The following is a 12615-nucleotide window of genomic DNA, read 5'->3' on the forward strand; positions in this document are numbered from 1 at the left end:
ACACTCCTTCCTTTAGCCCTGGTGGCCTCACCAGGCAAGTAAACTAAATCAGGGATGAATTTCACTGTAACTGAATCAAAGAAAGGCCCACCCATAGAAAGAAAGTAGTGTGGTTCTCTGAGGCTTTTTGGAAGCAAAATAGATACTAAAAGCCCAACATTTTTTCTATGCCTCCAAAAGTAATATGAAATTAAGCCTGCTGATCCCAAACACACATACAAAAATCAATTTGTTTCATCAACTTCAAGTGTGTCAGAAAAACTACCATTATTTTATGCTCAAAACTTATTAAGCTCTGAAATTTTAGTAAGTCATGAGTGACAACAATGGGGTTAAATCGCACGCAGCACCTGCCTACACAACAGACACTATGGTAATACATTCATTCTGAAGAACCTGCAATTTAGAAACTTTTCTTCATGAAGGATAAACTAAGCAAAGCACAGAAAAACCCAAACCTATGTCCATGGAGCCATCAAGAACTTTGCATTGTGCTGTCTCCCCTTAGTTTTGGTAGTAGAAAATACAAGACACAGAATGAGGAACCTACCAAATAGACAATATGGAGATCATTCTCCAGAACAAAGCTTTTCATTGCTCGCTGCAGGTCAGCAAAGATTTCCAGGGCTTCAGTTGGTGAAAGAGAAGAGGAAAGAGTAGCTGAGCCAAGATGTGTTGGGTGATAAACCTTTGCTGTTAAAAAAAATATATATATTACATAGAGAAACCTTTAAGTGTAAGCTTATAATCATTTTCAGGTTGTGCTGCATTTGAGAGATTTCTAACTTTTCACAGCTGCTTTTTCAATAAGAAATAGTGTATGTCTCCATTCTGAAGACACAAAAATGGAAACAATAACAGGCTTAGCCTTACTTATGTCTAAACTAGCCTTTTTCTCTTTAGAAAGACAAAATTTACCATCTGCAGTTAATATGCGCCAATCCTATGGTTAAAGTTTGCTTTCTTTAAAGATATTTTCGGAATTTTTAGACTATGACGCATCAGTCTTAGAGGTGATGTGCAAGTGATGTGATGCGCCTTCCAAGAACACGTGCATGCAAAATATGTTAAAACAGGTGTAAAGATACCTTCCAGAAAGCTAGAATATTCTTGATACACAATTCTTTGCAATAAAATTTTAAAAAATGCAGAGAAGTCCTTACTCTTAATTTACATAGAACACCTACTTAGTTATCAAATCAAAACTGCAATCACTGGGAGAAACATCAACTTTACCTTTCACATCATTGCCAGAGTCCACAACCTGAATGAATTCATTTTCCAGCAGCCATGCCACACAAGCTTCGATAGGTCCAACCTGTGTGTTATCTTGCTCTTTCCCATTTTCCCACTTGCTTTCTTTCAAGCTGGATGCGAGCAGAGTGCAAGAGGCATAGGTCTGCACATTCTCTGGAGTGTTGGCTACTCCCCCCACTATGATCTGTTGAAGAGAACTACCTGTTCATATTGCCAGAGATGCAGTAGGACAGAACATCAGATCAGAGAATCAAAGAGAGTGATCCATCATCTCAGTTTTAAAGAACCATTCTCCCAGAGAGGGGAATATGAGGCAAAGCAACAGCCAACTTTTAAAGACTTTCTTGGCAAGAAGTCAGTCATCTTGGGTAGAAGTAAGAGGACTAAGCTATAGAATGATTAACAAAACCTTATTTTGAAAGGGAACATACACATAGCAGCAATTTAGATTTGAGACTAGCCTGAGGCATTTTTCTTAGCCAACACTGTGAAATATTAAAGTCTGTTAGAATACAAACCGCAATTTTGTGCATACACAAAGCAAACCATGAAAGTGGAGTTCTTGTAAGGCTATTCAGCATACTGAAGGTTTCTCTTAATAAATATTATTTCTATACCCCACCACTGTTTTCCTGAATGAGAGTGATTTTGTTCACCTTGAATTTTGGTTTTGCTTTAAAGGAACTCCCTTCTTTTAGATAGCTCTTATGTAGAAAAATACATTTAGAAATTCCATTGGTCTGCTAAAATTCAAAATCTGTGGAAGTACAACCAAGTTCTAAGCATCACAAAAGTTTTCAAAGGACAGTAAAGTATAACAAACAAATTCTATATAAAGAGTCCTGTATCTAATCCAAGTTCAAGCCCAAAAGTAGCTTTGGAAAAGGACATAAGCTCACCTAGGTGAAATAAAATCCTTTTGGTCCTTTTTACTCCTATAGGAACCCTACAGAGGAAGGAGCAAATTGGATACCACTCCTGTTTGCTTACCAAAAATGTATTCACAAAATTGCAATCATTCCTATGCATAAGAGGTAGGTAAGTTGAGGGGGTAAATAAGAGAGCCTACAAGGTTCCAAAAAAGTCATTATGGCCCAATTCAGCCTACAAAGCCTCTAGGATCAGTAATTTACAAGCATCCTCCAGCTAAGAATGTCAGGTCACACATAAAGTTTAAGAACTGCACTTAGTTCTGCCTGCTGCTTGAGTACATCTAAACGCAATAGCAAAGCTTCTTTTAGTGTGCTCACATCCCAATCTGCAGCAAGCAGAGAAACGGCCTAGACAAAATGCTGAATACTGAAGCAAGCTGGCAGAGCCAAATAAACTGGGTTGACAAAGGAGGAAACACATGAAAAAAAAGTGCACAGAAAATATTTGGTGGTGTCACAGAAGAAACCATCCTAAGGGTCCAAGGACAATTCTAATCCCTGAGGGTCCCATACCTCAAGTATTGCTCTTTTCATGCTAGAAGCAACACCTTCCCCTTCTCTTCTCAGCAAACAGCTGCAAACAGGCTTGAGAGATCCCTGAAGTAGAGCAGCACCTTTTGATCTCTCTGAGGGCTTGCAGACTAAAATGCTCTCACCTATTGGAGAAGAAAAGAAAAACAAAACAAATACAGAAACAATTACTTTAGTACTGCATTTTAGCACTGTAACAGCTGCACACAGTTCATCAAGGACATACTATTGGAATGGGAAACAATAAATATTTTTCAAAAAGCTGAGTAACAAAAGAAAAGAAAAAAATGTGCAACCTTAAACAGTGCAAATGAATTGCTATGTAAGAACAGCACAGATGCATAGTACACCAGAACTAAGGCAGAGCCAGCTTCAAAGTTACATTAGGTAGTCCGAGTCTTGCCAAGTCATCTAAGGAGATTCCATAGCCTCTCCATGCATCTGCTTTGCTGCCGAACCACTCTTGCTTCTTGTTCTGAAATTGACTGGAACTATAATATACAGTGGCAACAATTTGACTTTTTCATTACATTAATAAACTGAAAAAATTCTCAAAAGTAAGAAGAAAACATAAAAGCTGCACAGTATTTTGACAGTTTGTATTAAGTCAACCAGCTTTCACACCAGAAATAACTAATTCAGAAATCCAAAATGACTGATCTAAGTAACTAGGCATCCTCTGAACTTTTATATATGCATTTATATATACATACATGTAACTATCCTGCATGGTTTCCACTGAAAGTACATCTCAATATATCCTACAGAAAAAATTCTCTGACAGACATTGTTCAGTTAATCTCTAACTACTGAAACTCTGTGGGAGACAAAAAAGGTCCCAGAGCCACAAAAGAAAAATGAAAATAGTGGGTAAATTCCTTTAATGAGATCATAATACTGAGGCAAGGGGATTAGAAATTAAAAGGTGATTGACTAAGGATAGCTGTTTAATCATCTATATTGTTTAACATTTGCAGGGCTTGCGAAGACAGGATGCTTGTGAGGACAGGATAAGAGAATGCAAGGATATTTTCATAAAGAAGGAACTGCTTCCCAAAGCAGGAGGGGAAAAGTGCCAGACTTGCAAGGCTGTTGAGATAAGAAAGACTCCTTGGACACCCAAAAAAGCCTAGACCAGCCTTGCAGTTTGAACTGCGACCAAGAGACTAGGGAGCATGCGCAAGGAGACAAGGTGAGAAGTTCACCCTGAGGAAGATGTTGGAAAGCTCGTTTGCTTCCTCCCGTGTGACCGCCAGAGCACTGCACAAGTGCAGAAGGACTGACAAGCCAATCATAACACAAACCAGGGCTGGGCGGGGCTAGGAAATGAATAGGCATGGATATATTTCGAAACTTTATGCACATGTAACATTTCAGGGAATAAAGAGAGGATTAAGTTCTTCAGAAAGCACGTGTGACTTTGGAGGAGTTATCTCCCACGCGCCTCAGCGCTGAATAAACACACACCTACTTTGCAACTTTTACGAGCTGTGGAGTTTTTTCCGTGTATCAGTACAGCTTAACCATGGAAAACGCAGTGGTCATGTAAAGGATATTTTTTCCACAAAGCTATTAGAGAGAAATTAGATCACTGGAAGACCTTAGCTAGTTGCAAGCTTTGCCAGCTGGCACAGGATAAATGAATTATGGGTAGGAGACATTTGCCTTTGACTAAGAGGAACACTAGGTTTGGATTAGCTGTACATTAAATATCATGATAGATTTATGATAACTTGTTAAGGTTTAAATACCTTGTAAGGTTTAAATACAATGTAGTCTGGACACAAGGTAATTTTGGTAGTGGATACCTTAGTATGATCCTAGGAATGTTAACTTAGGATAAAACTGTAGCTGTGGAAATGCTACAGTAATTAGCAAATCCAGAGGTAATGAAAACACAACTGCACTTAAATTTAATAAACAGAATAAATAAATGCAGTGTAGGCGAGTAACGAAATACAGCTTAAACATAATTACGTAAGTTAACTACAGAATGAAATGATGTTCAGAGGATGTCTCTTCAATTTATTTAATCCTGCCAGGTGAAAATTTTGATATCAGTTGATCACATACTTTTGACAGAATTGGGGAGTAGGTAAGATAAATTGCCTGTAAAGCCTTGTTTTGTGAAAGAAAAGCTTATTTTTATTTTAGCAATAAAGAACTTCTATTCATTTTGTATTTGGGTTCTGATGTGACCTGAAATTTCCTCTGAAAACTTCACTTTGACTCTTTGTCCTGGTTTAGGGCAAATTTGGGAGCAAACCTCCAGAAGCAGCCCCCCAGAAAGCAGATCCCCACAGCCCCTCCCCCTACCTGGTTCAGGAAGAATTTCCTTGGAGAGAAGTGGAAAAAAACCTGTTTATTTAACAGGCAAAGCACTCCCCAGCACAAAAAAAAAATGAACACCACCAGATGACAAAACTCTTTCACCGCTCTGAAGAGATGACAGATTCAGAAAGTCTCTCCTGGGAGTGGTCGCTCTGTTATCAGTCCCTCTGGTGCTGGGAATGGCTGCTGCAGGCCACAAAGTGCAAACTCTCAGTGTTTTCCAGGTCCCAGTCCGGAGCAGGTTCAAATGGTTCCAAGAAAAAGGAAAGAAAGACAGCCCAGGGAAAATTCGGATTGCCCAGCTAAACTAACTAACAAGCAAAAGCAAGAGCAAAAGCAAAAGAAAAAGCAGGAGCAAAAGCAAAAGCAGGAGCAAGAGCAAAAGCAAAAGCAGCACTATATACCACCGTCTGTGTCCAGCAGACCGTGGGGGAGTGAGAAGGCTGAAAACAAAACAAAACTTCGCTTTTCAGAGCCAGTCTTGAAGGCACAGAACATAATATCCAGCATAAGCAGGACAGATGACTGGGGACATAAGCATCATAACGGCACCCTAGGACACTCTTTCAGAGAGATATATCTAAAAGAAATGGGTATCCACTTAGCTCTTCATTATCTGACAGTTTTACAAGACTTGGGGGATATTCTTTCCCAAGATGCCACTGATAATTCAAAGCTAATAATTGCAATCTAGTAAACAATAAATAAAAAAAAGGAATTGAGCTGTTCCAATAACCATTATTGAACATTTCAGTTACCAGAGGAGGTCCAGGTTAGCATCAGACTAGACAAACACCAGAAGACTCTGGATATCTAGGCAAAAAATTCCATTCAAACCAAAAAAGGCCCTACTAAATTCTAGGTTTTGTTCAGCTTTACCTATTTCTCCTTGGGAAAATGGTCATTTTGATGAATGCAAAAAAAAAACCACATTTCACTCTCCAAAATAATATTTTTAAATTTCCATCAAATCAAGAAAAACAAATTAAAGAACCAAAATGTAAGACAATACAAAACTACATTGTTGGGAGAGGAGGAGGAATTCAACCCAACAGCATCTATCTTCTGTCTGTCAGCTAAATTTCATATCCACATTATGATTAACTTTTTCCAGCTGAAGTTGCTGTCCTCCAGTCTCCCCACTCTGTGACAGAGTAGCAGCTGGCAACATAGCTTTATGTTCTCATCCAAAAGACTCTGTGAAGTGGAAAAAAATGGTACATTCATGAAGCTCATCAGCATAAAATCAACTGCTTACATATCAGAACTGTCACATCAGAACTGTCAAAAAGGGTACTAATTATTAAACTTGAAGGAGGAAAAGAAGAAACTTCAAGGAATAATGTAATTTTACACCTGCCTGCTACAGTCAAATGAGAAAGTCTGGAAAATTTCAAAATACAGCCTGCAGCTGCCCTTTCATTGAACGCACAGGGAGAGCTCGCAGAGATATAGGTCGCAAAATGCTCTGTTGCTATGCTACTCAGGCAAAAATAGAAAGCTAAATGTAAGAACAGTCTGCTTACATAGGGCTCCAGCAAGCACCAATCAAACAATCAGGAGGGCAAATCTCACTTCCTGCATCTGTGGAACTTCTTCTTTTCTCCTGTGTTTATACTTGTGTAATGCAGCTTTTTGCAAACATCATCCACAAAGATTAATTTCCATTGCAAATTAAAATAACAGGCAGGATTATTTTGTCGAACATCAATCAGTGCCTCTGTATGCAAGAAGATGCCACATTATCTGTGAACTACTCTTCATATTTCCCTGTCTCTGTCTCATTTCAAGATCCATAAAATTGATGGTTAAGTTTAATAAATCTAAATCATAATTTCAGACATTTCAGAAGTTTGTCAAATTAGGGTTGTAGACTTTGCATGCATTTCTTACATTTTAGGCCCATCTCATGAGAGTTTACTGCAAATTTTCTCACTGAAACTCTAGACACTTTAGTCAACTGACCATGGATCACAGAATTAAGGCAAATGAACAACACAGCCTTAGAAGCTAACAAGAATTCAAAGGCAAAAATAGCCTGCTCCTGAAGTAACTGATATATAAATACCAAAGTCAGTCTCAGGCAGTGAAAACAATCCCCTGGGAATTACAACTCTTACTCCATTAATACCAAACAAATTAATACCAAACAAATTCATCTTGATTAACCTAATCATACAGCAAACCAAAGGAATTCATCATGATTAGTCCCTAATTGCAAAGTGCTACCCTGGATTTAATCAGGTTAACACCGCTCCGACAGAATGTCAATAAAGACTCTGCTTACCCTCTGTGTCTACCCCTTTCCTGCCAGCCCTTCCAGCCATCTGCTTGTAGGTGAGGATGTCCAGCAGTCTGCCACCGAAGGTGGGCGTGCGGATGATGACGCGGCGTGCGGGCAGGTTCACTCCCGACGAGAGCGTGGAGGTCGCTGCCAGCACTCGGATCAGGCCCTGCCGAAAGGCTCCCTCAATGATGTCCCGCTCGTCAAAAGTCAGACCTGAGGAGACATGGCTTTTAGTGACCCTTGTGATGGTGAGACTGAATGTAAGAGCTGAAAATATTGCTGTCCAGCAAGGGAAGAACAAACTTAATGAACATTCACCAGTCAGTGTTAGGAACCAGACTTGCAACACTACCTTAGTTAACTTCTTCTGACTGGTAAGTGAAGCAAAATTTCACCACTAAGTTTTTATTATTCAGCTGACAGTGATATACTAGCTTTTCTAAGGTGCTTGTACACATTGCAGCAAGATGAGCTACTTACTGCATATTTACAAGCACTGCAAGTAAATACATAAAGAAATAAAATAAAAAATGAGAAAACAGTAGGGAACTAGGACTTACTCATCTGCCATCCTAACCCTGGACTCCTTCTTCAGTATTCCCATTACAGGTCTAGTATGTATCTTTCTACATTACCTTCAAGACTTCAGGCCAATTTTATAAGAAATACAGATTCTACAAGCATTTGGAATTATTCCTCGTACATAACCAATGCCATGGCTACTGTTGTCTCTCTCAGTCAGTCTTTTCTCTCAGGGAATCGCAGGTGACATACTCTATTACCTACCTAAGTAAGAAATAAAAACTCCAAGCAGAAGTGTTCACAACACATACTCCTTTAATTTTTATTTTTATTGTTATACTGCCTCTATTTACTCATTTATTTCAATATTAAGCTGAGGAAAATTGCTCTGAAATACTCTGTCAGCTTTAGGAACAACTTGAAAATGCTGGAGCTATAAATCAGTTAAGTTTTCAGGTATTTCACAAAGAAAAGACCAGGTAAGTTGTATTCCAGAAGTTGCTGTTATCCAACATAACAGAGAGAAGATTTAGCAAAACAACTTGTAAATTAAAGTCTTCAAACACAAAAAAGGAATTTCAAGTTTGCCTGTAACTGTGGGATTCTCAAAGCTTATTTAGTCATAATCTACAAAACGCTTAAAAAAGCAACTGGTAAATTGCTGATACCTGCAGTAAAAAGAACCCATATGACTTAACCATTACTGAATTGAAGACCAAGATATTCAGGAATACCTGCATGATGAAATGCCACTCCCCATGGCAAAGTACGCTGGAGCACAGAGTCCAGGCCTGAAATCGAACGCTTTAACTGATCCAGGACCTCATCAATCCCTTCTCTGTCCACAACAACTGGGGCAAGGCCTGAGTTTTTTGCAGAACCTTGAGAAAGAAAATATTTTTATAGTTCCTACTAAAATTAATTTTCATTAAAGGCACTGTGCATACTGTAATCTTCTATTAAGTACTTTTCTCTTACTCTCAGTTTGTTGCAAACTGTAGAACTCCCTGGCAATGATGTCTGCCAGCTTTTCACACCAGTTCTTGGATGGACAGAAGAGCAGGACTGAATGGCCACCACAAACAGTCTCATAACACAGGCTCACAATATGGTCTTCGTCTCCCTGCATTGAGATAAAACATTTTCAGTGCATTCTCAGATTGAATGAGGTCTGTAAATGCTGTCTTTCTGTATCCCAGTAGAAATCTTCTACTTCCAGTCAGAAAGAGAAGCAAACACAGAACATGGAGGACTGTTATCTTAGTTTCTGTCTTGCTTTATGAAGTCCAAGCACAGTATGACCACGTTGTTGAGGGCAGTTCTAGACCTACCCATGAATACCTGTAATGTTTTACATCTTGCTTTCAGAAATCTTTTTCTGAATGAAGGCCACACAGTGCACAAATAGATCGCTGCAACCTCCACATCACAGCTAACAGCAGTGGGGAAGAATTAGGAAGATCCCCAAAGGAAAACCCCTCTACTTTAACCAGGGAACATTTGTTAACTTGGATGTCTGAACTAAAAGCGTGGCATGTAGCAATCTAAGCATCCCCAGTAAGAGGCACTCAGCAAGTGCTGCTGACCAAAGACTGCAGGTGTTCAGAGCACAGTGGAAAGCTTTTAGGGATACTTACATAGATGTTCATGCAAAAACCTGCTGTTTACAGCTTGCTTTTTTGTTTTTAAGATCTTAAGATAGTCCCTGCAATTGATCTGTTATGCTTGGCTATGCAAGATTCTATTGTAGCAAGCAGGCCAAAGGAGGACGATAAAAATGTAGGCGTACAGCAAAAAATAAAAAGCACTAAAATGCAAAGAAAACAGGGGAGCAATGGCAGGAACTTCTCCACAAGGAATCAGCCAAATTCAGCTGAAGTGGTGAAATCATCAAGTTCCCTTTTATTGGTTCAGTCTGAGGCACAGAAGTCTGAAGGTCTAGTGATAGATTTCAAGCTCAAGATCCCCCAGTCTTATAAAATAAGCCAACTCCTTTAAACCATTGAGTCATAAGCCTAGTTTAGTTCTTTCTCTTGCTTAATTTAGTAACTATCCAAAGCAACTGTCTCAAAAATACCCAAATGCACCTTCTCAATATGACCACATAAAAACTAACTTCCAAATGTTCTAGTGGAAAAACACTTCCTTTTGTTTCCAGGATACGTTTTCTTTGTTGTGCCACCATGTTACTGACAAGAGAACATCTGTGCACAGCAAGAATGGAGTGCAAAACATTCCAAAATATTGCTGCTATTTAGCCCATACTGCCCAACTACTACACCAGTATTATACAGAGCAGTTGAAACAACTGGAGAGAGAATTCACCCTTCAAAGACTCCACAGGAAAGGACCTACAAGTAGAGAGCTCAAATTTCCCACTTGTACCCTTTTGGTTCTTTGAAATCATTATAGTATGTTACTCCTAACTTTCCATATCCTTTTCAAAAGGATACTTTTTCAAAAGGATCCTTTGCAAAAGGACTAACTACTGATAACAGATTCAGAAGAATTGGAAGGGACATCTGCCTTCTAATCAGTGTCAAAATTAGATCATTTAGCAGTTTGATATAAGCAAGTTCAACACCAGATTTTAATACAAATACTTTCTCCCAGTTATGAATGCAAATTCCTTGGCCTATGCAGGAAATACTTACCTGCATTTATGAAAGGGAAGCAGATTTCCAGACACAAGACAGAGTGGTGGGTAAGGGGAGAATCAAACTCTTTATACCTGTCAAGTACTCAGAAACAACATAACTACAAAGTCAACTTTGTCTTCAAGTCAGATTCAAAAATCTTCAATACCTTAATGAGTCAGTATTTTGGAGGTTTTTTTATTTAAGTCAGGAGAAGACAAAAATACCAATTTTATTCTCAATTTGAGCATGAATCTATGAAGTAAACAATGAAGTTATGAATGTCATCTATTTAAAAGTTAACAAAAACCGTACCAGGAGCCGTCTTTTTAACTTTAGCACTGCCAAAGACATTATCCCAAAGCCACTGCTCAGAGTTTTGTTACCTTCAGTTGCAGCTTGGGCTGGAATTCTCGCACTAAATTCATGGAGGAGTCATATATGTTGCTGCCAATTTTCACCCACTCCTTGAGGGGCACAGGGCGGAAATCTGTACAGTAGAGCTCTGCATCTAACCATGAGGCCAGGAGCCCCAGGTTGGGGAGGGTAGCACTCATGCCTACTATCTGTATCCCACCAAATCCAGGACTGGTGCTCTCTGTGTGTCTGGAAGTGGTAAAAAGAAAATGAAAGTTAGTGACAACGCAGGCTACTGTTGTGGAAAACGGAATTCAGAAAAAACAGTTCGATCTAATTACTTCCAACCTCTCAAGTGCAAAGCTAATTTTTCAACTTCTTGACAAAGAAATAAGCCGTATTCTACCCTTAGAAAATATGACAGGTTATGCACTGATAACAAGATAAATCAGTTTTTAATCAATTTGAACCTAAACCTTTACCTTCTTTAGGGAGCCAACAGCTATAAATTGACTGCATATTTGGAGAGACTGAAAACAAATACAAAGATAACTAGTTCCTTGCCACTAACAAAATCATGGAAATAAAGGAATCTCCACTGCAATCTTTCTAAGCTTAAACACCTTAATTAAAACACTTCTATTTGTCTCCATTTCAGGACAAATAATATTAGACTAATGCCTTCCCAGATCTGGGAACCAAAGCCCTAAGCACAGCAAAGAAGCAAGTAGCTTCTGTCCCTAAAATGCTGAACAGCAGCTTTCACTAAAGACAGTGAGAAGTAATGGACTCCTAACAAACCTGACAACACAAACTGTTAATTTAGATACCCAAATTTAGATTCTAATTTGGGCTTTTGCCTGAATAGGGCATAATAGGGTTTTTTTAATGCTTCTAAGCTTGTGTTTGAAAAGTACTCATTTGCATTGCACTGAGCCACAAATCAAGACTTTAAAAAATAAAAAGATCTGACAAATCACTGTGAGCTCAGAAATAATCTGAATCTTCTTAGAAGACCCTGGTAATCCTGGCAAAGACAAGACAGAGAAAACAAGATTACATAGAAGCTGTAGTATAAAAGGCCAGTCACTGATGAGACAGAAATAAGGAAGCTGAGGAGAGGCAGACTCTCTGTTATCCAAGCTCTTATGCATTTGCTAGTACAGCTTCACCATCAAGGTTACAGATTTTTGTCCCTACAGGAACTTTGGACTTTTTCCTCCCTAAGGCAACTATTGTCCTCCAAAGATTTAAAAAGTTCTAGCTCTACAGCACACTGTGTGACTAAGGAAGAGAAAAATCTGCTGCAGAATTTTGGGTGAGTTTGGAAAAGTCTCGTGCAGAAGCATGGACACCCACACAGGCAATGACCATCTGAGAACATTTTCGTGCTGTGAAGGCACAGTTTGTACTTCAGTGGGACAGGCACTGATCATTCTGATAACTGGCCAGACTGGACAGTGTTTAAAGACTTTATATAAGCTCATTAAATAACAGAGAGAAAAAAAACCCCAAAACACACATTTAGAAGGACATTTGAGAGAAAATGTGGTCTTCAGCTCCAGGAATCCAGTGGATTCCAAAATAAAATTAGCAGCCACTTCCTTCATGTCAGGAAGTGGTACAGGGTACCACTGTCACCTTGATCCTGACAGAGAGATAGAGAATCTGGGCCCTAGCATGCCTGCATGGTAAAGGATGAAACACTGTGTCTTCCCAGGAACACGCCTTGTTGCACCTGTACTTTTTTCCCCTGGCAAGT

General features: G+C 39.1%; 1 protein-coding gene across 1 annotated transcript in view; it reads right to left on the minus strand.

Moving 5' to 3' along the window:
* POLQ (DNA polymerase theta) overlaps window positions 1-12615 on the minus strand; it is a 53398-nt gene that overhangs the window by 29105 nt on the left and 11678 nt on the right. Inside the window, exons 6-12 of the mRNA XM_053933591.1 lie at window positions 10883-11102; window positions 8839-8983; window positions 8595-8741; window positions 7339-7551; window positions 2703-2845; window positions 1237-1441; window positions 551-693 (exon numbers count right to left, since the gene is read on the minus strand). Coding sequence (XP_053789566.1) covers window positions 551-693; window positions 1237-1441; window positions 2703-2845; window positions 7339-7551; window positions 8595-8741; window positions 8839-8983; window positions 10883-11102 — 1216 coding nt within the window. The remainder of the gene's footprint in view (window positions 1-550; window positions 694-1236; window positions 1442-2702; window positions 2846-7338; window positions 7552-8594; window positions 8742-8838; window positions 8984-10882; window positions 11103-12615) is intronic.

Source organism: Vidua chalybeata, chromosome 2, assembly GCF_026979565.1.
Source record: "Vidua chalybeata isolate OUT-0048 chromosome 2, bVidCha1 merged haplotype, whole genome shotgun sequence".
Taxonomy (NCBI): domain Eukaryota; kingdom Metazoa; phylum Chordata; class Aves; order Passeriformes; family Viduidae; genus Vidua; species Vidua chalybeata.